We start from the raw sequence: 26,568 nt of genomic DNA on the forward strand, positions 1-26,568 counted from the left end.
GGGCGGGGCTGGGCGGGGCTGGGCGGGGCGGGCGGGGCGCGGGCGGGGCGGGCGGGGCGGGCGGGGCGCGGGGCGGAGCGCGGGCGGAGCGCGGGCGGGGCGGGGCGCGGGGGCGGGGCGGGGCGCGGGGGCGGGGCGGAGCGCGGGCGGGGGCGGAGCGCGAGCGCGGGCGGGGCGGGGCGCGGGGGCGGGGCGCAGGGCGGGCGGGGCGGGGCGGGGCGCGGGGGGGCGGGGCGGAGCGCGGGCGGGGCGGGGCGCGGGGGCGGGGCGGGGCGCGGGGGCGGGGCGGAGCGCGGGCGGGGGCGGAGCGCGAGCGCGGGCGGGGCGGGGCGCAGGGCGGAGCGCGGGCGGGGGCGGGGGCGCGGCGGCGGCGCTGGGCCTCGCCGGCGGCCGCGCGCCCGGCGCACAAAGGCTGGCGCACGTGTGAGCCGCCCGGGAGCGGGCAAAGGGAAAGCGAAATCCGCGCGGGCGCAGGTGACGGCGGAGGCGCGGCGCCGCGGTCCGAAGCGGGGCCCCGGGCCTGCCCCGCCCCGCCCCCTGGGCCCGGGGACTGCGCGGCGCCGCGGCCATGGCCATCGCCCACCTGGCCACCGAGTACGTGTTCTCGGACTTCTTGCTGAAGGAGCCCTCGGAGCCCAAGTTCAAGGGGCTGCGGCTGGAGCTGGCCGTGGATAAGATGGTCACGTACATCGCCGTGGGGCTGCCGCTGCTGCTCATCTCGCTGGCCTTCGCGCAGGAGATCTCGACGGGTGAGGCGGGCGGAGGGGCGGGGGCGGGGGCGGGGCGGGGCGGGCCGCGTGGCCGCGGTCCTGGGGCTGCGGGGCGCGGTGTGGCTGCGCGCCGGGTCGCGTGGACGCGGGGCAGGAAGGCAGCCCCGGCTGGTGGCCTCAAGCTGCGGCCCTGTGGGTCCCGCTTGCACCCCCCCCGTTCTGCCTGCGCCCCGCTGATCCCGACTGCGCCTTGGAGTGCGCGTCCTGCCCTCGCTGTCAGATTTGTGGAAAACCACGGCCTCCTCATCGCGTCCTCTCTCTCCCACATTTGCGTAATTATCCAGAATTTTGGAGCAGAGAAGTTCCGGAGTGGCTGAGCGGAGGGCGTGAAGAAGAGTACTCCATGAAATCTGTGCACTCCCTTCACTGTCGTACTGGTTGATACCGAGACTTGAGCTCTGGGGGTTGGTTGTGAATGATGGGAAATGACTGCACTTGGCAGGTATTAGCGGGATCCCAGAATCCTCCATCTGCATGGCCTCATTATGAATGGGGGATGAACGAGCCCCCTTCACGCGGACTGTCGTTTACTCATAATAACGCTTCTGAGGTGCCAGTGTTTGGGGCAGGATCTTGTGGTTGCCTAATAAGACTCTCTGGTCTTCCTCAAGAGCTGAAGCATAGAAAAAGGATACTTTCGAGTCAACAGGAAAGTAGCTAGAAACAGTTTGATGGGCGGTGGGAGAGAAGAGAGGACGGTGGGGCTGGGCCTGGGGGAAAGCCTATGTGAGAAATGGTGCTGGCCTCTGGCCGTGGAGCACAGTGGAATTTGCATAAGCAGAGGTGAGACCTTTGTTAAGATTCTGAGATCGCAATTGCACTACTCAGGATTTACCCCAAAAATACAGATGCAGTGAAAAACCGAGACACCTGCACCCCAATGTTCATAGCAGCAATGGCCACAATAGCCAAACTGTGGAAGGAGCCTCGTTGTCCATCAAAGGATGAATGGATAAAGAAGCTGTGGTCTCTGTATACAATGGAATATTCCTCAGCCATTAGAAACGACAAATACCCACCATTTGCTTTGACGTGGATGGAACTGAAGGGTATTATGCTGAGTGAAGTAAGTCAGTCGGAGAAGGACAAACACTATATGATTTCACTCATTGGGGGAATATAAAAAGTAGTGAAAGGGATTATAGGGGAAAGGAAGGAAAATGAGTGGGAAAAATCAGAGAAGGTGATGGAACATGGGAGACTCCTAACTCTGGGAAATGAACAAGGGGTAGTGGAAGGGAGGAGGGCGGGGGTGGGGGTGACTGGGTGATGGGCACTGAGGGGGGCACTGGACAGGATGAGCACTGGGTGTTATACTGTATGTTGGCAAATCAAACTCCAATAAAAAATATACCAAAAAAAAAAAAAAAAGATTCTGAGATTGCAGAGAATGTTATATATGTTCCTGGAAGGAGAAAGATAATGACTGTACTCCCTGAGGAGGAGCGTTAGTCACAGTTTTGGGTTATGAGCATGAATATGGGTCCAGGTCCGTTAGAACAGAGGAATACAGGCTTGGTAGTTTTAAAAGTGCAAAGTTAATTGTGTGAACAGAGGATGGACTGGTTGAAAACAGTACTGAATAAGCCTGATGGTATCATGTAGGGTCTGGGATCAAGGAGGAGAACCGGAGTTAGGGAGAACAGATGCCAGAAGATGGGGCCTTGGTTGAGGTCTTGTGCGTGGATGGGGGCCAAGATTTGAAGGGAAAGGATGGGAGGGGGTGAATTCTAAGAGATCAAGGAGCAATAAGTGGCACCTGGGTACCTAGTTTTTAATAGGCAATGAAGGGCAGATATGACCAGAGTTGATAGAAAGGCTGCAGCCCAGAGTGAGAGAATGGTGGGGGGGATTTTTGTTTTTTAAAGATTTATTTATTTACAAAGAGAGAAAGAGCACATGCACAGAGCAGGTGGTGGAGAGGGGCGGAGGGAGAGAATATCTAGCAGACTTCCCACTGGGTGCAGAGCCTGATACGGGGGCTCAATCTCATGATGTTGAGATCATGACCTGAGCCGAAATCATGGTCAGAAGCCTGAGCCCCCCAGGTACCCTGAGAATGGTGGTACTCGAGGAGAATAGTGAAGTTGCAGGAGGAGTTAGTTAGAAGAGGGTTATGGTAAGCTTAATTTTGTGATCTACAGCACTAAGTTGTTCAGTGTGGCAGGAAGTTGCCAAATTCATTGTGGAGAATAAGTGATCAGTTTTTTTGTCTTTGGGCAGGCATAGTCCTGGGGTTTCCTTCCGCCTTCCAGATGGACAGGAGTTGGGACTTCTAGTAGAAAGGAAAACCACCAAGCAGCTTGGGTCCTAGAGATAATCTCTCCCTTCAGCAGATGTTCTTTGGGTACCAGCTATGGGTTGGACCCAGTGCTATGCCCCCAGGGCCCAGGAGTAAATGAGGCACAGTCCCTGTCATGGAGGAGTAACAGTTTTGGGCACCTGATGCCAGGAGGAGGGAGTTGGTTACCCTTGGTGATCAAAGTTGACATCTACCCCCCCCCCCCCCATAGTAGAGGGATTCAGAAAGCAGAAGCACTTTCAACAAGTTTAAGTTGATGGGCTGAGAGGCATTTGGCTGGCATTGGGAATAGGTTCACCCAGCAGGAGTCTGACCTTATGCTATGCGCAGAGCACTGCTGTGTGTTGAGTGGGACGTGAAAGGAGTTTGAAGCATGGTCTTCCTCCCACCCTGTAAGAGTTTACCTCCTGTCTGGGTGCTAGGACAGACATGTTGACAGGTGACATTCAGCAGCATGGAATTCAATGGCAAGACAGTGTCATGCTCTGAGCCCCAAGCAGGTGAAGGTTGGGGGAAGCTGTGGAGCAGACTCCCATTCTTCTCAGATGCTTCAGGCATGTGGGATGAAGCCAGCTGGACTGGGGAAGACCTGTCTGGTTGAGTACTCAATTGGGACAGTGAGAGTCAGGTCAGTCCAGCCAGGCTGATAGGGAAGAGCAGGAAATCTCACTCTTTTCCCACGGGTGGTGGCATGTATATATAAAATGTGAAAAATCACCTTTTCAGGGGCGCCCCTGCTAGGAGACATCCTTAACTCCTGAAGTGTAGCCAGGAGCATTTGGAAGGCTTTGGGATAGTGAGCTACTGGCTGTTGAACTAATGTAAGAATTAAAACACGCACCTGGTCTAGTGAGGCCTGATACTTTTAACTCTGCTGGTCTAAAACACTCCAGGCCCAGCTCCCCATAAGGTAAGCGGGTTTGCACAGAAACCAACAACCCAACTTTACATTAACTTGGCACACAGCAGAAGACAGTTTCCATGTCGTCGTGCCTGGACTAGGAAGACTGGGATGGAAGCCAGAGAAGGGAGAACTGACAATCTGTTTTACGGGCCCTAACTTTTTCTCTCCCCTTGCCTTGCCTCATGTCTTGTACACAAGTGCTCAATAAAAATACAATGAAGGAAATGCTGGAGCACATTAAGGACTCTCTGGGGTCCTCCCTTGGACTGTGGCTGGGCTCAGAGGAAGCAGGGGCATTCTGGGGAAGGGAAAGCATGGAAGAAAGGAAGCCAGGTTCCAAGGATAAGGTTAGGTCAAAAATTCCAGTTGCCAGGTCCCACCCAGTGCCTGGAATTCACCAGCTAGAGACAAGGGTTCCTGGCATGGAGAGAGAGACTTCCCAGTCACTGGGCTACCCGGCATTTGAGAACACAAGTCATGCTGAGTTGTGGTTTCTATCCTGATGTCTGTCCCCAATAATAGCATTCACGGATACAGGTCATCATGGGAGGGAGCCAAGTTGCCCTGTTTGACTTATAAGTGTGGATTATATTCTGTGTACCCCGGATTCCCTTTGGCAGTATTTCATGATGAAGAGGGAGCTGTGTTTGTAATGTTGAAGCACTCTACTAGGTCAGGCAGATGAATGCCATTTCCTGTGGCCCGGAGAACACACACGTGTCACCAGTGTGGAAGCTGCAGGGAGGCAAAGTTCTATGCCACAGAAGGACCCTTGTTCTAATACACCTATCCCCAGAGTTTAGAGTTTAGAAATAGGTGAGTGACAACTCTGTGTAGAATACAAGCATCAATAGGGGTGCGTGGGTGGCTTGCATAGTCACTTAAGCTTAGGTCTTGATCTCAGGGTCCTGAGTTCAAGTCCCACATTGGGCTCCATGCTAAGCATGGAGCCTACTTAAAAAAATAACAAAAAAGAATGCCTAAGTAGGCTACATGGCCTTTAAGCTCTGAAGTTTTAAGAGCATTTATCTAAGCTATTAAAGAAATAGATTCCCTAAGCTTCCTTTCAACATCAGTGGGACCCGTGTTCTTGGAGTCTTTCCACAGGGGCTGCCATGCCATTGGCCTAGGGCTGTATATATATAGGTCCTGGTGCCAAGGTATTCCTCCTGCTTTGTTTCTCTGGTGCCCTAACCTGGCATGTCAGGAGGCCCTGGGAGAGGAGAGCCTCCATCTCCTGCCAGGGTGCTTCTTGCCCTGAGCCAGGCTGGCTGGACCAGATGAGCAGCGGGGGCAGCCAGCAGACCCCTGGAAAAGGTGTTTTGTCTGCCCGAGGAGCCTTCTCTCCCTGCTGCCTTCCCAACGAGCACCCACAGTTCTGGGCAGAGAGATCTGGTCTGTCTGGGCTAGTTTTACAGGGCCAGCATTAGGCCAGCCCAACACCGCCCCAAGCCCCGTCGAGCCAAAGGACAGACTTAGATGTTGACTATAGCTGCTTCTGATACTATTAGCTTACAGTTCTCCCTGTGTTTCCTCCACTCAGGAGAGGCTACTGATGGGTACAATTTTTCTGGGTTAATTTTTTTTCTTTTTTACTGTTGTATTTTTATTGTACAAATAGTACCTAAAAACATTCTCATGGTAAATGATGCATAAACCACCTTCATCATGTGCTAGAGGTGACTTACCATTATGGATGCTTAGAACAGCTTCAAAGTCTCCTTCCTCTCATGAGTACACAGGTATACATTCTTTTAAAAACTAATTGAGTCCTACATAGGGGTTTGCGTTTTCCCACTTCATATGTTTTGGAGGGTGTTCATGTTAGTACATAGGCATTACCTCACTATTTTTTTAATTAAAGTATAATTAACTTACAATGTTATATTAATCTCAGGTGTATGCTGTAATGATTCAGCACTTCCTTGCATTACTCACTCCTTTGCCCATCCTCTCACCCACTCCCCCTCTGGCAACCACCAGTTCGTTCTCTGTATTTAAGAATGTATTTTTTTTGTTTGTCTCTTTTTATTGTTGTTGTTGGTTTCTTAAATTTCACATGTGAGTGAAATCATAGGGTATTTGTCTTTCTCTAGCTCCATCCATGTTCTTACAGAGCGTCATATATTCTTATAATTGATTTAAGTACTCTTAATGAGGCACGTTTAGGTTCTTTCAAAATTTCTCTCTTTTTCTTGCCTTTTATTTTGTTTTATTTTATTTAAATTCAGTTTGCCAACATATGGTATAACACTCAGTGCTCCTCTCATCATGCGCCTTCCTTAGAGCCTGTCACCCAGTTACCCCATTCCCCTTCCTCCCCTTCTGCAACCCTCCACACGTTTCCTAGAGTCGAGTCTCTCACGGTTTGTCTTCCTCTCTCATTTTTCCCCACTCAGTTTCCCCCATTCCCTTATGGTCCCTTTCACTATTTTTTATTTTCCATGTATGAGTGAGACCATATGATGATCGTCTTTCTCTGACTGACTGACTTCATTCAGCATAAGTCCTCCAGTTCCATCCACGTCAGTGTAAATGGTAGGTATTCATCCTTTCTGATGGCTGAGTAATATTCCATTGTATATATAGACCACATCTTCTTTACCTGTTTGTCTGTCGAAGGACATCATGGCTTCTTCCTCAGTTTGGCTGTTGTGGAGTATGCTGCAACGAACATTGGAGTGCAGGTGTCCTGTCATTTCACTCTATCTGTGTCTTTGGGGTAAATACCCAATAGTGCAATTGCTGAGTTATAGGGTAACTCTATTTTTAACTTAAGGAGCCTCCACACAGTTTTCCACAGTGGCTATACCAGCTTGCATTCCCACCAACAGCACAAGAAGGTTCCCTTTTCCCCACATCCTCACCAACATTTGTTGTTGTTTTTCCAGCTTTTTAAAGGGAGGCTTGTATTGAAATGTATTTCCCTCTTAGGACCACCTTTGTTGTATCCCAAAGATTTTGAACAGTTGTGCTTTCATTTTTGTTGGTTTGCATGAATCTTTTTAATTCTTCTCTAATTTCCTGGTTGACTCATTCATTTTTCAGTAAGATACTCTTTAACCTCCAAGTGTTTGAGTTCCTTCCAAATTTCTTCTTGTGATTGAGTTGTAGTTTCAAAGCATTGTGGTCTCAAATATGCAGGGAATAATCCCAGTCTTTTGGTGTCGGTTGAGACCTGATTTGTGACCCAATATGTGGTTCAATCCTGGAGAAAGTTCCATGCGCAATTGAGAAGAATGTGTATTCTGTTGCATTAGGATGGAATGTTCTGTATATATCTGTGAAATCCATCTGATTCAGTGTGTCATTCAAAGCCCTGTCTCTTTGGTGATGTTTTGCTTAAAAGATCTGCCCTTTGCTGAAAGTGGAATGTTGAAGTCTCCTACTATTAATGTATTATCTATGTGTCTCTTTACTTTGGTTATTAATTGGTTGATATAATTGGCTGCTCCCACATTAGGGGCATAAATATTCATAATTTTAGGTCTTCTTGTTGGATAGACCCTTTAAGTATGATATAGTCTCCGTCTTCATCTCTTACTACAGTGTTTAATATAAAATCTAATTTATCTCATATGAGGATTGCTAACCCAGCTTTATTTTGAGGACCATTTGAATGGTAAATGGTTCTCCACCTCTGCATTTTCAGGCCAGAGGTGTCCTTAGGTCTAAAGGAGTCTCTTGTAGACAGCATATAGATGGGTCTTGCTTTTTTATCCAGTCCAATACCCTCTGTCTTGACTGATCATTTAGCTCATTCACGTTCAGAGTAACTATTGAAAGATATGAATTTAGTGTCATAATATGACCTATACAGTCCCTGTTTCTATGGATTGTTTCTTTGGGCTTCCTCTTTGTTTACAGGGTCCCCCTTAATGTTTCTTGCAGAACTGGTTTGGTGGTCACATATTGTTTCAGTTTTTGCCTATCCGGGAAACTCTTTATCTTTCTTCAATTCTGAATGACAGTCTTACTGGATAAAGTATTTTTGGCTGCACGTTTTTCTAGTTTAGTACCCTGAATATATCCTGCCAGCCCTTTCTAGCCTGCCAGGTCCCTGTGGATAGGTCTGCTATTAATCTGATGTTTCTCCCAATAGAAGTTAGGAATCTCTTTCTCAAGCTGGTTTTAGGATTTTCTCTTTATCTCTGAAATTTGCAAGCTTCACTATTATATGTTGGGGTGGTGATCAGTTTTTGTTGATTTCGGTGGGGGTTCCTCTCTATCTCTTGGATATGGATGCCTGTTTCCTTCCCCAGATTAGGGAAATTCTCAGACATGATTTGTTCATGTGTATCTGGTCCTCTCTTTCTCTCTCTCTCCATTCCCTCTGCAATCCCAATGAGATGAATGTTATTCTTTCTCAAACTATCATTTAATTCTTGGAGTCTCTCTTTGTGGGCTCTTAGTTGTTTTTCTCTCTTTTCCTCAGCTTCCTTCCTTTCCAGACCATAAGTTTCTGGAGGGCAGGAACCCTCTGTCCTCTGGTTGACTGCTATATCCATAGTTTCCAACTAAGACTTGATACATAGTAGACATTCAACAGAGTGTGTGAATGAACAGAATATCCAGTCCCACTGGATCCTGAGTGTTAGTTATTCTGTTGTCTGGAAGATGGAATTTTATGTATCTTCAAAGGGTTAGTTTTTAAAAAGTTTGTCAAAAATATTTGGAAACTCTGAATAGTATCATTGGAACTGACTCAAATAAACAATAATAGAGGAAGGAATGTGAATTGAGAGAAGATAAGCAAACATTTAGTAATGATGAGATCAATTTTAAAGTAACTAGAACTTACCCAAGCAGCATTTGGTCTGTTTTCTTTTTTATTTTATTTTTTTTTAATGTTTTTACTTGGCATTAATTGATACACAATGTTATATTAGTTTCAGGTATACAGCATAGTGATTCAGCATCTCTATATGTTACGCTGTGCCCACCACAAGTATAGGTCCCTTCTGTCACCATACAGTGCTACTAAAATATCATTGACTATATTTCCTATAGTCAATTTCCTATATTTCCTATGCTATACCTTCTATTTCCATGACTTATCATTCCATAGCTGAGGCTCTTATTCCCCTTCCCATTCCCCTTCACCTGTTTTGCTACTTCCTCCCAGCCCCTTCCCTCTGGCAACAATCAGTTTGTTTTCTGTATTTATAGATGTGGTTCTGCTTTTTGCTTATTTGTTTATTTATTCATTTGTTTTGTTTTTTAGATTTCATGTCTGATGAAATCATATGGTATTCATTTTTCTTGGTCTGACTTATTTCACATGGCATAATACTCTCCAGGTCCATCTGTTTGCCTAAGTGGCAAGATCTCATCCTTTTTTATGGCTGCATAATATTTTGTCTGTGTGTGTATGTGTACATACCACATTTTTATCCATTCATCTATTGGGGGACACTTAGGTTACTTCTATAAATAATGCTGGAATAAACATAAAGCTTCATATATCTTTTCAAATTATGTTTTTGTTTTCTTTGGGTAAATACCCAGTAGTGGAATTACTGGATCATACAGTATTTCTGTTTTTATTTTTTGGAAGAACCTCTGTACTATTTTCCTGTATCAGTTTTACAGTGGGGAAAAGAGTGTCTCCAATGAATGGTGCTGGGAAAACTGGACAGCTACATGCAAAAGAGTGAAACGGAACCAATTTCTAACACCATACAAAAAAATAAACTCAAAATTGATTAAGACCTAAATGTGAGGCCTGAAATCATAAAAATCCTTGAACAGAATGTTGACTGTGATTTCTTTGACATCAGCCATACCTACATTTTTCTAGTATGTCTCCTAAGGCAAAGGAAATAAAAGCAAAAATAAACTATTGGGATTACATAAGGAGATTGGAATCACATAATAAGCTTTTGCACAGCCAAGGAAACCATCAGCAAAACAAAAAGGCAAGATATTAAATGTGAGAAGATATTTGCAAATGATATATTTGATAAGGGATTAATATCTAGAATATATAAAGAATTTATGCAACTCAACACCAAAAAAAAAAAAAGCAGTCTGATTAAAAATGGGCAGAAGACATGAATAGACATTTCTCTAAAGACATCCACATGGCCAACAGACACACGAAAAGATGCTCAACATCACTAGTCAGGGAAGTGCAAATAAAAACCACAATGAAATATCACGTGTATCTGTCAGAATGGCTTAAATTAAATTAAATTAAATTAAATTAAAAAAATAAGTTGGCAAGGATGTGGAGAAAAAGGAACCACTGTGTGCTGTCATTGGGAGGCATTCTTTCTCTTTGTTTTAGTGAACACTGTTTCCTGACTTGAAATTAGAAGACCCATTTTTTATTATTTACTCCCCCTGTCCTTTGCCCCCACCCTGACCCCTGCCCCAAGAAAAAAGGAAGAAAGGAAAATGAAACTATGGAAGAAAGTCTGTTCTTTCATAATAGATGGAATTTCCACCACTGGCAAAAACTGAAAGTACATCTTGGAACCTTTACAGCTTCTAGTTTGGATTAGCAACACCCTTTAAAAAAAAAACACATAAGCACCACCTTTCCTCTGCACAGTACTTCCTTGGATTGCTTTTTGCCCAAACCCCTAACTGAGGCAGTAAGTTTGGCCCAGAGTGGAGAAGGGGAGGCAGTTTGCGAGCATCATGCCCACTGTGCCCTGGCTGAGTGAGGCAGACAGTGTGGGGACATAGGTGGCCGGGAGTGCAGGGACCCAGAGAGAACCTGTATGGTACTGAAGCAAGCCTGGCTGTCTGTGGGATACAGGTGTGTGTCAGGGAAAGGGGTTTTTCATTGTCACGGATTTATTCATCCTCTCTAAAGCTTGTGCCTCTTTTTCTCTGTATTTTATGTTTTTATCTGATGATAAAGACAGGGCTCAGTGTCAAAAATATGGAAAATACAGAAGAGAAAAAAATAGTAGTAATTCTACTGCCAGAGATAGCCACTCTTATATCTTGGTAATATCTTCCCCCGAGGCTTTTTAGATCTACATAGCTGACAGCTTCTACTTCTTAAAAAATCAAACACTAAATCAGGGCCATCTTACCATGTATTCTTAAACTTGTTTTTTGTTGGCTACAAAATTGAATGTTGAATAGAAATATCAAAATGTAACCCTTTCACAATGTGTTTGCTAATATAAATAGCATTGTGGAGGACACACTTGAACAGAGCTCTCTTTCCAATGAAGATTTCAGTATTTTGACAAATTGTGTAAGTCTAATTAGGAGGTCAGAGTGTGCAGACATTTTCAGGACTCTGATTGACATGGCAGGCCACCCTCCAGAAGGATCGTCCCCTGCCACTTCCACCAGCAGGTAGGAGAGGGCCCTTCTCCCAACGTCAGCAGCACGTAGTTTGTCATTGACAGTTTAGTAGATGGATAAAGCTATGCCGTTTCAGGTCACATTGATTCAATCACAGCATTGAATGTTTTTCCCTAGATACTTATACCATTTACATAATTCTGTGAATTGTTCGTGTCTTTTCCTTGTCTTTCAGTGGGGAAGTTGGTTTCTCAATGGATTTTATTAACTTCTAAGATAGTTTCGGATATTTGGGGGCTATCCTTAAAGGCAGATACCTTCCTTTCCAGTTGTCAGTTACCTTTGAATTGTGACTATGGTTAGTTTTGATGAGCAGAAATTATTTTAAATTGTCAAAACTGTCTGCCTTTTAATTTTTTATTTCTTCAATTCTGTTATGATTAGACCAGTGTAGCTCCTCCTTATGACAGTTAAATATCCATCTAGTTTGTTTCTAATGATCTTTGATGATTTTATTTGAATTTACCTTTTCAATCTGCTTTGGTCTTTTGATACTGTAAATTAAGACTCTTGCTGATAATTCCCTCATCGTTATTTATTGAGGAGCCTATTCCTTACCCAGTGATCTCTGGTGATTTCTTTATTATAAATTCTGATGTGAATAAGCCTTGTTAGGGCTATTTGTATTGTTCTATTGGTCTATTAATTCTCATAAAATACCAGACCATCCTGTTACTGCTTTCATCCTATATGCAAGGAGGTACCTGGGTAAATTAAATAAATAAAATCTGGAAATAGTGGAACCATGAACAAGGAAACCAAAGCAAAGCTCAGCAGTAGAAGTGTCTGACTTGCCTAGCGCAGAGTGTTGCATCTTCAGGGCATAAATTCCTCATAATATAGTAAATGTTTAGAATGCTACTGAATTTTAGAAAGAGGATCATGATCAAGAGGTCCTTATTGGAACTTGTCAGGTCATCTCAACTACTGGACACTTTTTTCTTTTCGATAGTTATGAGAATCAGTACATTGCCACATTTTGGGATGTTATTTAGGCTGCTGCACCGTCCATATTTTGATCACTGCTATTACTAGTATCTTTGTGATTACAGGAAGTTGTAACCAATTACAAATGGGTCTGAGAAGAATTACAGCTTCCAAATTGGTTTGGAATGCGGTGAATATTCCAGGAGGAAGGATGAATAGGCTATATGTTGCCTCAGTGCTTCGGCTGATGAAACAGGCTGTGGGCAGTGAGACTCCTGAGATGCTCCCTGCACCAGCCCCAGTACATCCCACACCACCTGCTGCTGGTGTGACTGTGGAGGGAGCTTCCTTGATTCGAAATTCTAATTTGCAACATATCTTTAAGTCTGTGTGTTTGTGTGTGTCTGTGTTCAAGTTCAGACAGCAAGAGAAAGTGAAAGCCCTGCCCTTTTTTGGACACACCTACTCTTGGTCTCTTTCCCAGAGGTAACTACCACTACTATTACTTGTTAGTGTTTTATGCTGCTCTGTGTTCCTTTGGAAAAACATGGTTTTATTTGTATTTTATTCTTACTACATTTTAAACAAAATATTATGCCAAGCATTAAGAGCTTGCAATTTGCTCATTTGTCTGCAATGTGTCCTGGAGATATTTTCATGTTGTTTCATGTAGATTTGCCTCGTTCTTTTTTAGGTGTGGCATAATTTTCCATAGTATGGACTACACCCCAGTTCATTTAACCATTCAGTTAAGGGTCATGTATGTTCACTCTGCATTTTCCTACTATACACGGTTGTTCAGGGAACATCCTAGGACATACTTCCTCAGGCAAGATGTGTTTCTCTAGATCAGTGGTTCTTAAACTTTTTGGTCTCATGACCCCTATATACCTCAGGCTCTTAAATTCCTTTGAAGATTTCAGAGAACTTTGGATTGGGAGTTGTATCTATCAGTATTTATCATGCTAAAAATTAAAACTGAGAAAATTTGAAAACAATTTAATAAGTTGATTACATGTCAACATATATATATTTATTATTTTATTTTATTCATGTATTCATGAGAGACACACACACACACAGAGAGAGAGAGAGGCAGAGACACAGGCAGAGGGAGAAGCAGGCTCTATGCAGGGAGCCCGACGTGGGACTCGATCCCAGCTTTCCAGGATCACGCCCTGGGCCAAGGCGGCGCTAAACCGCTGAGCCACCAGGGCTACCCTATATATCTTTTAAAAAATAACTTTAAAACCAAAAATCTTGTAAGAAGAGTGATGTTGTTTTCCACTTTTACCAAATCTCCTCAATGTCTGACTTAATAGAAGACCACTGCATTTTCACATCTGCTTTTCATTCATTGTGTGGCAATCTCCCATGTCAGTGGCCTCTGGAAACCCCACTGTATAAACTCAGAATGAGAATATGAAGGCAAATAAAACTTGCTATTACTGTGAAAGTAGGCTTCACATCACAGAACTTCAATCTTCCATGGAAAGATTCTCAGGTTCTGGACCACACTCAGAGAACCAGTGCTCCAGGGTCAAACTGGAGGGTGGAGTTGGAAGTTAGAGGGTCAGGACGCCTGGGTGGCTGAGCGATTGCGTGTCTGGCTTTGGCTCAGGGCATGATCCCGGTTTGGGGATCGAGTCCCGCATCAGGCTCCCTGCATGGAGTCTGCTTCTCCTCTGCCTGTGTCTCTGCCTCTCTCTGTGTCTCTCATGAATAAACAAATAAAATCTTAAAAAAAAAAAACAAAAGAAGTTAAAGGGTCACAGATGTGCATATTCCAAACATAAAAGGTACTTCCAGGTGGTCTCCAGAATATTCCCTCACCCTCCTACTGGCGATGGAGGGGAGTAGGCCTGCCCCTACAGCTTTACTGATGTGTGATATTTTCAGAGTTTTCTATTTGCTCTTCTCATTGAAATGGCATCTCACTGTTTCGGTTTGTAGTTCCCTATTTGCACTGTCACAAGACATAGTTCTGGGCTCTGGCTGTAATACTGAGCAGTGTTCTAGGGACTGCTCATTCTTTCCAGCCCATTTACTGGTGCCTTTTGGCCTTGGGTATTTGATCTTAGGGAGACCATCAGGCCTCAGCTGGTTATCATTGCCTTATGAAATCTCCCCCAACCCCAGTCTATCCTGTTTCTTTTTATTTGTTTTAAGCTGAAAGTTAAAAAGAAAAAGAAAAAAAAGATCCTTTCCCTCTGTTCCCTATTTAAGTTTGGTCAGTGAGCAGAACTAGCAAATACCTTTTGGGAAATGTTAAGATGTCTTTCAGAAAGTCTTTCTTCTAAATGTTAACATCTGTTGCATGTTTGATGATTGTGTTGTGTAAGGGTCCTTAGAGTTTCAAAAAGCACAGAGAGAGTTCTATTCCCTCATTTGGGGAGGCTCACCTCTCCTCTGACCAGGCTTTCTTTGCAAAACAGAAAATGATGCCTGTTAAGTGAGATGCTACATGGAAAACAGCCTGGTACCTGGCTTGTGTTTAGTACATGCTGCTTGACGCTGAAGCTGGTGCATGTTAAGCATCTGCAGTCTGCAGGTGTTCTGCAATATCATGATAAACCAGCATAGCCAAGGTGAGCACTTCTCTCCAGCTCTCACTCATGCCCAGGCCCTACTCAGAGGACTGTAGGAGGCTCAGCTCCAGAGGAGGAGCCTGGATGGCAGGACCTCACTAGCCTCCTGTCCCTTCCCCTGGGTCCCTTAGAGGAAAGAGCCTGGTGATCTTGCGATTCTTCTTCTTAATGAGGCATCATTCCTTTTAAGTCTCTCTGAACTCACTGAGCCTTATGCCTTCAGTTTTCTTTTCTGCACACAGTGGAGTGAATACCGAAACAGGAAAGTGATGCTCTGTTAAAGAACTGAAGGAATGCCTGTATAGCTTAGTGGCAAGGAACAGCTGCATGGCGCATGTGTGCCCAAAAGGCATCTGGCCCCAGAATCAGTCTCAGCCCTTGCAACATGAGGACAGTGGACTCAAATTAGTTATTGGGTGCCCTCCAGGACCCTTCTGATTCTTGATTCTGGCGCTGTGGTTCCTGCCCCACCTTAGGGTCATTACTCTTTTTCACATCTTGTTTCCATTAAGTCGTGTCTTGTCCTTTTGGCCCATCCCTGAGCACTGCCCCTGGGAGCTTGCAGCCTGGCCGGGGGGATGGCCTCCCAGTAACTGCTGCATGCTGGCTATGAGAAGTGTTTTGGAACAGGTGCCCTGGTGGGGAGCTTCCCCATTAGGGATGGCTTGATGAGGAGAGGCGCTGGACTGAGTTACCCATCAGCTTGTGCGGAGCCTCTTAGGGGAGGACAGACATGGTTTTATTTCTGGGGTAAAGGGAACAGGATCAGTATTACTGGGGCCTGTGGAGCAGGGGGAGGAGTGATTGGTGTAAGATGAGAGAGGCAGGTAGGGGCCTGGTGGTCATGGAGCAACTGTGGCATTTGGATTTTAGTGTTGATCCGGAGCAGTCAGAGGGCTTTTAGCGGTACGGGGCATCATCAGATACGAAATTTAAAACCTTGCCCCAGGTACACCGTGAGAATGGACTGCAGCTGTAGAGACACTAGTTAGGGGCTATTGCAGTTGAATTTGGACTGATGATCTCTGTGCACTTGGAGGACAGGGACTGTCACAGGTGTCTTGGACTCTGCCATGGTACATTGTATGGGACAGTTCTTTTTTTTTTTTAAGATTTTATTTATTCATGAGAGACATAGAGAAGCAGAGACACAGGCAGAGGGAGAAGCAGTCTGCCTGCAGGGAGCCTGATATGGGACTCGATCCTCGGACCCTGGGATCATGATGTGAGCCAAAGCCAGATGCTCAGCCACTGAGCCACCCAGGTGCCCAGGATATCTTATAAAAGTTTAGTGGGGGCACTGTGAGCACGCAGGGGCTCACCAGCCTCTCCTGGGATGTTAGGGCTGATCTGGGAAGGCCCCGAGCTGGTTCCATTCAGTGGCTTTCTGCTCTGGGGCTTCATGGTCACTTGAAGCCTGGCCTAGCATGGGGCGGTGAGGAAGGAGTGGGCCAGAGCTGTGTGGAAGCCTGGTCCTAGGTAGCCAGTGATCGGTGCTCATCACCTGGTGGAGCAGGAAGCCCTGTCTGCTTTGGGCCTGTGAAAAGCTGCAGCTCTGGGAGGGCCTGGCCCAGGCCCTCGGGGGTGGGGGCAGTGGAAGGTTGGCGTCCTGAAGGGGAATGCCACTTGTGCCTGCCCTTACTGCCTGCCTTCCTCTGCTGTCTTTAGGACCAGTGTTAACAGCTCCTGGGTGTGCATATGTAAACATACATATTTACATTTTTTGATGAGGCTTTACTTTTTTAGAGCATGTTTAGGTTCACAGCGAAACTGAGGGGAAGTACAGAGATCTGCTCTATACTCCCTGCCCCAACACATGCATAGCCTTCCCCGTTATCAGTATCCCCCGCAAGAGTCGTACATTGTGTGGACTTGGGAAAAATGTGAACAACATGTGTCCATCATTATGGTATCATGCAGAACATTTTCACTACCCTAAAAATCCTCTGTGCTCTATTTTCCCACACCCTACCCCCCAACCCCTGGCAACCACTGATCATTTACTGTCTGTTAGTTTTGCTTTTTCCAGTGTCATAGAGTTGGAACCATACAAGTTTATAGCCTGTTGGCTTCTTTCACTTAGTCATATATATTTATGTTTCCTCCATGTCTTTTCATGGCTTGATAGTTCATTGCCTTTTGGTGCTGAGTGCCCATTATCCCATTGTACCACAGTTTATCCATTTCCCTTTTGAAGGACACCTTGGTTACTTCCAAGTTTTTTTTTTTTTAAGGTTTTATTTATTTGTTCATGAGAGACACAGAGAGAGAGAGAGAGAGAGAGGCAGAGACATAGGCAGAGGGAGAAGCAGGCTCCATGCAAGGAGCCCGGCGTGGGATTTGATCTTGGGATTCCAGGATCACGCCCTGGGCCAAAGGCAGGTGCCAAACTGGTGAGCCATCCAGGGATCCCTACTTCCAAATTTTGACAGTTATAAGTAAAGCTGCCATAAATATCCATGCATAGTTTTTGTGTAGACCTGGGTTTTCTTTTGGGCTAATACTAAGCACAATTGCTGGATCATGTGTAAAATATGCTTCATTTTATAAGATACTGTCTTCTGAGTACCTCTGTGTGTGCTTTCCCAGTCACAATGGATGAGCATTCCTGTTGCTCCACGTCCTTGCTAACATTTGGTACTGCTAGTGTTCCAGATTTTGGCCACTCCAGTAGGCATACACTAGTACCCTGTTTTAAATTGCCTGTCTCTGAGGACATACGATGTGGAGACACTTTTCATATGCTCATTTTCCATCTGCGTATCTTTTTTAGTGAAGTGTCTGTTAAACTCCTTGGCCCATTTTTAATTCAGTTGTTTGTTTCCTAACTATTGAGTTTTAAGAGTTCCTTGTGTATTTTGGGTAACACTTCTCTACCAGATGAAGCTGCCATAGACTGACATTGCCTGTGTGCTACGTCCTGTGAGCACAGTGTTTGTTAAGCAGCAACCCTTCTGGACAGTTACATGTTTTTCACTTTTAAGAGACTGTGGGATAGTTAAGATGTGAGTTTTGGGGGCACCTGGGTGGCTCGGTTGGTTAAGTGTCTGCCTTCAGCTCAGGTCATGATCCTGGGGTCCTGGGAGCCAGCCCCACAGTGGCTCCTTGCTCAGTGGGGAGTCTGCTTCTCCTTCTGCCTCTGCCACTCCACCCCATTTGTGCTTTCTGTATCACTCACTCTCCTCTCCCAAATAGATGAATGAATGAATGAATGAATGAAAGGAAGAAAGGAAGGAAGAGAGAGAGAGAAAGAAAGAAAAGAAAGAAAAAAAAAGAAAAGAAAAGAAAAGAAAAGAAAAGAAAAGAAAAGAAAGAAAAGAAAAATGAGTTTGGGAACCAGACTGCCTGGGTTCGATCCTGGCAGATGACCCATCCACTGTGAGACCTCAGCTGGAAAGCGGCTCTGATTCCGAAACCTGTGCACTCGGCCCTTCACCTGCCTTGTGAGTGAGGAGCAGCAGACAGAGAGCAGGGCAGGCTCACACCCCAGCACAGAAGTTGCTCGTTTATGCTGGGGCTTGGGCCCTGCTGCTGTGGGATCATCCTCCCAACTGCTTGCATCCCTGCTGGGGAGGCTACCTGCTCTGTAACAGTCATGGCCAGTCCCTCCCAGCCCAGCACTTCGGCCTCTGTGGGTCATCAGAACTATGGCTGTGTGGATGACAGCCCTGAGGACATTAAAACACAGCTCCCCCACCCCATCCTGCCAAGCCTTCCCTGCCAGCACCATAGAGTCAAGTCTGCAGGGATGGCCCTTACCTGACCCCCAGCTGGACTCTGTGTTCCAGAGTGGTCTGCTCCCCTTCATAACCATCTGTGAACTTGGAAGACTCTAGGTGTTTGTTTGTGCCGGGTCCCTAGCCTGGGTCCTCCTCCCTTCAGATAGGAATACCTGCCATGGCTTAGCCATTATCTTTATGCAGGTTGTTTTGTCTCTTATCATTAGCGGTTCTTAGTCTTGGCCTCCCTCACTGGACTGTAAGCTGTCAGAGGACAGGGATCATGCCGCCTTTAGCTTTGAATCCCCTGTGTCCTACATGGCACTATGTACACAGTAGATGCCCAGTGACTCCTTGGGTTGAGCTCAGCACTATTGAATTCTGGGTACCTTAGGGAGAACATCTCTTTTCTGTTGCCCCATAATAGATACAGGAAGAAGAGAGCACTTGGGGAGGGCAAAGGTCCTTGGTTCTCTCTGACATGCTGCTGGCACAGAGGCTCTGTGCCATTAAATACCCAGCTCAGATGAACTTGGATGTCTCTCTTCTTTTCTGAGGTTTCTTGAGAAAAGAGCATTACCCCAAAACCCGTGATGGTCTACTCAGAATGCCTTTGTATTTGCAAAGAAGTCTCATGACTGATTATCTAAATAATGGTAACAGTTGTAAGTTCTTTTCGTTTTGTTGGAGTCACTAATCTCTGATTCATTACCAGATTGAGACACTCAAGGCCTTCTACACAGTAGGGTTCCTTTGTTGCCAGAACCCAAAGCTAGCTTTTAAAAGCCATCATTGAGGGAGAGATGATGCAAAAGGACTCAACAATGTTGGGTCTAGTCTCAGGCTGTGGCCCCATTAAATCTAAGATCCCAGTTATCCATGGCAGGCTTTCATGGTGCAGATGTTTGAGAGCCACAGAAGATATGACAAACGAGTAAACCAGTGAGTACAGGTGAAATTCAGATCATTCTAAGTGCACTAAAGAAAGTCATACAGGATGTGAGAAAGGAAACTGTCTCTCTGTTTCCAGCGCTTGCCTTGGTGCCTGCTGCATAGAAAAAAAGGGAGCTACTGTTTATTGAGTTCTTACTGTGTGCTGGTGCTATAGCAGGCATTTCCTTTGATCCTTTTTTTTTTTTTTAAGATTTTATTTATTTATTCACGAGAGACAGAGAGAGAGAAAGAGATAGAGGCAGAGATAGCCCGATGTGGGACCTGATCCCGGGACTCCAGGATCACGCCCTGGGCCAAAGGCAGGCACTGAACTGCTGAGCCACCCAGGTGTCCCTTCCTTTGATCTTTATAGGAGTTCTGTGAGGTTTTGCAGATGAGAAAAATAAGGTTCACGGAGGTTAAGGGACTTGTTAGTAAAAGAGAAAACCCAGTGGCTATTCAGCATAATGAGATGTTCGTTAAAAGCAATATTCAGGAATAAAGAGGCCAGAGCCCTGTTTTATAGATGTACCTAATTTGCTCCTTGAAGCTCACAGGCCTTCCCTCTATCTAATTGGACTGCCAAGTGGTTCCATGCAGATTAGATCAGTGAAGGCTGGCTAGACAGTAGCTTTCTTTTAACCCTTTTTGACTTAAAAGTGTCTCTGACATTGCTCGTGGCCTTTAAGTGGTCTGTTCATTTGACATTTTTCTTAGGCTGACCTCATGCCCCTTGACATCCTTTTTTGGGCAGAATCCTTATGTTCATTTTGAAATGGTGCCTTGTTTCCCCACCACACTCTTACAATGCAGAAGTCAAGACCGCGTTTCCTTTGGTAGAGGTGTGGCAAGTCTGGCACTGCCATAAGAACCTATTCTGTCTCTCAAATCTCCTATTCCCCCTATGACACTTCAGAAGATACAGTTTATCTGATCTGTCCCTTCCCTTGTGTGGGTCCGGCCTCCATCCTTACTGAGTAAAGCCCATGCCTGCAATCTCCTTCACCTTGCCAACAATCTTATTCTGCACAGAACAGCAGTAAGTGTTTTGGGGTAGGTCTTCACGCACCAGCTGTTGACCACATGGGGCTGCTCTGGTTGGCTCTGGTTGCCTCTGGTTTTTGATGACACTTTCTTATGAACTCAGGCCTGGAGCGTGGGCCCAGGCTTCTGGGGAGATTGAGGCTGGCCATTTCCTGCAGCTTCTTGTGTCGGCTGGCCTGGCACTGCCCGCAGCACCTGTTCTTCTCCACTCCTCCCTGCCCTGCCTCCATCTTCTCTCATCTTCTCTCCTCCCTGGTCACTCATTCCCAGGTTGTCATCACATTGGACAAAGAATAGGGCCACACACTTAGGATTGTGTCACACCTATGCCAGGTATTGACTGTCTGACATTGGAAGTTACCCTGAGCCTTATTTCTACATCTGACAAATGGAACTAAGTGATAACCAGTCTATAGGCTCTTTCATTGAATTGAACAAGAGCATTTAATTCCTGTTTAATCATAGTATTTAATAAATGACTCCCATTCTCCTTTAGTAGGCGATTCTGTGATGGGAAGAGCTTCTGTGTGATGGGTACACAGGGGAATACCAGCATAATGGGGGAGTCACACTGGTTCTTAAGCCTTGGAGTATACACGATGCCCATTTGCCACAGGCTCTTCTTTTTGGCTCCATTTGGCCATGTGTCATGTTTTAGAAATGCCTCCAGGCAGGTCTCTCTAGTCCTTGTGCATTTTGCTTTTTATCCTTGGGTGCCTTCCTTATATACCCCTTCGTCACACTAGTGTGTTTTTATCAGGATTGGTGCTGTTTGGTTAATACTCTTGGTACAGATTTTGCGTGATTTTGCCAAGCACAGCTATTCTTTTTTTTAACACATAAATGGTATCCCAGCAGAGGTGTTTGTGCTAAGACTGGGCTAGGACCTAGAGGTAACAGAAGAGACTGGAAGCCAGTGTGTGCTGTGACTGGTTCTTCATACCATCTCTCACCTACATGATGGCAATAGACTCTTGCCCTGTGTCTGCTTCTATTCTTGACTCTGGATGGGCAATTACTGACACAGCATCCAGAGTAAACCTTTTAAAATGAAAATCATAAAATGTATTTGCTTTAAAAATTCTGAAATTATTCTGTGTGAATTTTAGGGTTGAGAAAATGAGTGACTATGTTGGTATATTTGGTATTTAGAGGGTCTCTCTGTAAAAGATAAAAGATACAAATATGGACTGGGGGAAGGTCATGGTGTTAAATTGGAATTTGAATATTCAGCATAAGCTCTCTCTTTCTCTCTCTCTCTCTCTCTCTCCTCCGTCTCTCTCTCTCTCTCTCTCTCTCTCTCACACACACACACACACACACGCACACACACACATACCTCACTGATTTCCTCGCTGTGTCTGCTGAAGGCAGCTAAGAGCAATGGCATCCCAGTAGCAATGAGCACATCCAGCATCCATAGGTTTAGACATTTTCTTACCCACTATAAGGAACCAAGGGCTCCCTGAAGAAATGGCCAGTGGGAGGGCTGGGGCAGGAAACGTATAAGAGGAACCCAGAACATCTTGGGCCATAATGTGCAGAGTGCTCGGAAGTGAAGGGGGAATGTGTCAAAGGACATGGAAGCTGGTTTGAAACAGTTTGAAACAGTTTGAGCATCAAAATGGGTAACAGCTTGTAAAGTATTGAAAAAATACTATATGAGTCCATATTGATACTGAAAAATGTAAATTGGAGGAAGAGGAAGTTCCTCTTTGTAGTATAATAGTGACTAACAAACACAGAGGGAAGGATAAGGTTGGAAAACCATTTTGCAACCCCAGTAGAAGCATCTGATTTACCACGGGGTGAAAGCTTTGCTGAGGAATGGGATACGTCCACAGTCAGAGATTTCCACTCAGACAAATTATTTCTCAGGGAAAAGGGCATTTTTACGGCACAGCCCTGACGACAGCTTAACCAAGAAACGGTCATATGTGACATCACTTGCCCTGAAGGAAACTGATGTTTGGTGCCTCCTGAGGTGTCCTGCCGAGGCCCTACACCCATTTGTGGGAGTCCTGCCTGCAGTGCAGAACCTGGTCAGAGCATGCAGTCAGATGAACATAAATCAAGAGGCATCACACAAAACAGAGGACCTGTGTTCTTCATCCCTGTTAGGGTTGCAGATGACAGAGAAAGGCTGTGGAACCCTTCCAGGGTAAGACGACTAAAGACATGTGACATCTGAATGCATGGTGTCTGGTGTGGGATTGGATCCTGAGAGGAGGGGGAGAAAGTTTCTGTAAAGGAGAGTTAGGAAAATCCAAATACAGATAGCAGTATTGCATCTTAAAAAAAAAAAATTGATAATTGTACTGGGTCATATATGAATGTTTTGTACTTAGAAGATATATGCTTCTGAGAAAAAGTGTCATGACCTTTGCAACTTACTCTCAAGCTGATCAGGAAGAAAAAGAAATTATGTATAATGTATATATGTATAGAGAGGACAGGTGGCAAAATGTTGACAGTGGTTGAGTATTTGTGATTTCACTATTCTTTTTTTTTTAATACTGATACTATATTTTATGCATGTTTATGGATTTTACGGAATTCTTCCAGTTGTGTCGAGCTGTAACTGACATATGATGTTGTATAAATATAAGGTGTACCATGTAATGATTTGACAGATGCATATATTGTAAAATGATTACCACAGTAAGTTTAGCTAACATCCAGCGCCTCACATAGTCTTTTATTTTGTGATGAGAACTTCTAAGATCTGTTTGCTTATTAGCAGCTTTTAAGTATACAAATACAGTATTGTAGTTTTAACTATAATCACTGTGCTATTACACCCCCAGAACTTCTTTACCTTATACCTGGAAGTATGTACCCTTTGACCACCATCACCCATTTCCTGTATCCCACCCCCATATTCCACCTCTGGCAACTACCAAACTGTTCTCCATTTCTAGGAGTTTGGTTTTACTAGATAAAACATTTAAGTGAGATCATATAAGATTTGTCTTTCTCTCTCTGACTTATTTTACTCATAACGTCCTCAAAGTCCATCCATGTGGCAAATGGCAGGATTTCCTTCCTTTTTTTGGCTGAACATCATTGCAGTATTCCTGTAATTTCTCTGTAGGTCTGAAAAAAATCCAAGTAAAATGCTCAATTTTTTTTTAAAAAAGAGGTAAATACAACAAAATATTGCTTTGAACTCCAGGGTGTCTCTTATCTTATTTTCTGTAATTTTCTGTGTATTTGAGTTAATCAATCTCAGATGTTAAAAATAATCTAATATTTAAATACATTGAATACTATTTTGCCTCTTTCCTAGAACACTGAGTTCTTTTCATGCCTTTTTTTGCCCTCGTACCCAGGTCATGGGAATTTTATTCACTGGACAATCATCAGGTTTTTACCCTGGGTTTACACAAGCTCCTCTGTCCTGTAATGTAGACTTTCCAGGTTCCTCACCACAGAAAAGAAACTGCTCAGACTACTACTTAGTTCTCCAGTCTGTTCTTTTGGGTAGAGGCTGACTCCATAGTTCCGTGCAGGCGGGGTCTGATTCCAGCTTCCTTTTCTCTTCTGCTCTTGCATTTAGCAAGCTTAATCTGTTGTGTTGCTTATGCGATCAGTGCTTCCCTGAATGAAAGGAGCCTCGTAGATTCCATCTGAGGCTCGCCAGCTTGGTTGTGTGTACCCTTTGAGTGTGCAGTCTGCTGGTCACCCATCCTGGACCACATGGTCAGTAGGTACAGGCTGTTATTCCTGTCCATTTAGTGAGAGCATTGTGCACCGATGGGGCCTTTTCTAATTTGTTAGGCCTCGAAGGGGAAAACCATTCATTCTGCTCTATAGAGCTGGGATGGGTAGCGAAGTACCTGAGGACTTGGAACTCAGTTACAAGAAAACACTTGATTAGCCCTGGTTGGGTTCTCTTTAAAAGCCAGGGCAGGGGAGCAGCCCGGGGGGCTCAGCGGTTTAACGCTGCCTTCAGCCCAGGGCGTAATCCTGGAGACCCAGGATCGAGTGCCCCATCAGGCTCCCTGCATGGAGCCTGCTTCTCCCACTGCCTGTGTCTCTGCCTCTCTCTCTCTCTCTCTCTCTCTCTCTCTCTCTGTCTTATTCATAAATAAATAAAATCTTAAAAAAAAAAAAAAAAGCCGGGGGTGGGGGTTGCCTGGGTGTCTCAGTTGGTTAGGTGTCTGACTCTTGATTTTGGCTCAGGTCATGGTCTTGAGGTTGTGAGATCAAGCCCCACGTCAGACATGGAGGCTTGTTTGGGATTCTCTCTCTCCCTCTTCCTCCGTCCCTCCTACCCCGCCTCCCTCTCTAAGAAAGGAAAAATTCGGGTTTGGGTATGGAGAACAGAGACCTGATGAGTCAATTTGATTTAAGGGGAAACAAAACTGTTGTTTCAACTCCCTGCCTTTTTTTTTTTTTTTCTTGTCAGTGTGGGCTATAGACATTCTTGCATTTTCCCACTGGTTTGAAACATGTTTGCACCTGGGGGTCAGTGCCTTCAAATGAAGGCCTAGTAGCCCATTTGGGACTTCCAGAATGTATTTACTTGCTGTGTGAGGCTTTGGGTTGATGTATCCTGGAAAGATGAAAGGGGAGAAATTTGGTTCTTTTGAAGAAAGAGATACTAGTTCTAAGATTCTAAGGCTCAGGCTAAGGCCAGGAGGATGGATGGGGAGATGTCTGTGGTGTGGGTCCCTCTCTTAGCTGGTGCCACGCGTCCATGAGGCACATGAACACACATTCCCTCCACACTATCTTTCACTGCATCTGGCCAGATACATCAGAGTAAAGCCCACAGCAGCCTCTGGACTCTCAGCAAGTCGAAAGTTGTGGGGTTTTTTGTTCCTGGTGTAAACCTGAAACTCATTTCTTGCTTTCTGCACAGTTGTGAAAGACAGTTCATATCTCACTAAAGCTACTCCCTAGAAATCAGAGTGCTCATTCAGCCATCACACAACACAGAGGAGTGGGAAGAGTGTGGGAATGTGGCTGGAGGGTCGCTGTGGGTCAGCAGGGAGCTCTGTTTCCTCAACTATCTAATGGGATGGTGCTATCTTACCAGGATGCTTGAACATTGAGACAGTACTTATGATAGTTGTTCAAAACATTTAAAACACCCGACAAGTGTTACTTATTTGATACAGGGTTTTATATGCAGTTGAGAGAGCCAGAAAGACTGTGTGTGTGTGTGTGTGTGTGTGTGTGTGTGTGTGTGTGTTCGTGTATATGTGTGTCCACCCTGTTGGTGGAGAGTTGTGATAAGATACACATGCATGTTTATACAGCATAGTTGAAGGTGATGATGCGCATGTCTCTGATGGAGCTCAGTAGGGAGGAACCTTCATGGCTTTGAAAGATGGACCATGGCAGTAGACAGTGTAGATGGGACATTGACTTAACAAGCAAGTGTCAGACATAGCCCCCCCTTCCCCCCAGAGGTACTAGTGTGAGGAAAGACACAGATTTTAGGAACAGATCAGGCCTGGGCAAGCCATAGCATTGATTGGATTGGATTGGAGCATCGGTTTGGATTTATACTGTGGGCAGTAGGAACCAGCAAAAAAATGTTGAGCCAAGGAAGTGCGAAGACTAGAACTGGGCTTTTAGGAAGAATAATCTGGTGAATCGTTTCAAACAGCCAGAGGAGGGAGAAACTGGAAGCTTTCCTTACTGGAAGGCCACTAGGAAAATATGTAAAGCACCTTACATATTTCCCAATATTATTTTGAAGACTGAATGAGGTAGAAGTTATGGAAGTACATTTGGAGATATGAGTCAGGACCATCCAGGTCCCGAGCATCCTAGGCTCCCAGCAGCAGCTGAGCACCCTGGCAGGTGTGCCTGGAAGCCAGGATGGGCTGTTCCCAGGGTGTAGAGGCACTGGGCTGCACAACCCACCCAGCTCATGGCAGTCTCCTCCCCTACCACCACCCTCATGCTTTGCCCTTCTCAGTACCACCACCTTTCACTTTGGCTCTCGCTGCTGCCTGGCTCTTGACTTCCTTTGTTTCTCATTGCAGGCCTGGGACTACACCTCAGGGCTTGATCTGTTTTGTTTCCAGGATTTGGC

The 26,568-nt window shown here is 45.3% G+C and overlaps 1 protein-coding gene across 1 annotated transcript in view; it reads left to right on the plus strand.

The window, feature by feature from the left end:
• Positions 1 to 326: 326 nt before the first annotated feature.
• Positions 327 to 26,568, plus strand: part of PANX1 (pannexin 1) — a 49,528-nt gene continuing 23,286 nt past the window's right edge. Inside the window, 1 exon segment of the mRNA XM_041730147.1 lies at positions 327 to 749. Coding sequence (XP_041586081.1) covers positions 569 to 749 — 181 coding nt within the window. The 5' untranslated portion in view covers positions 327 to 568.

This window comes from Vulpes lagopus, chromosome 15 (assembly GCF_018345385.1).
Source record: "Vulpes lagopus strain Blue_001 chromosome 15, ASM1834538v1, whole genome shotgun sequence".
In the NCBI taxonomy this organism is placed as follows: Eukaryota; Metazoa; Chordata; class Mammalia; order Carnivora; family Canidae; genus Vulpes; species Vulpes lagopus.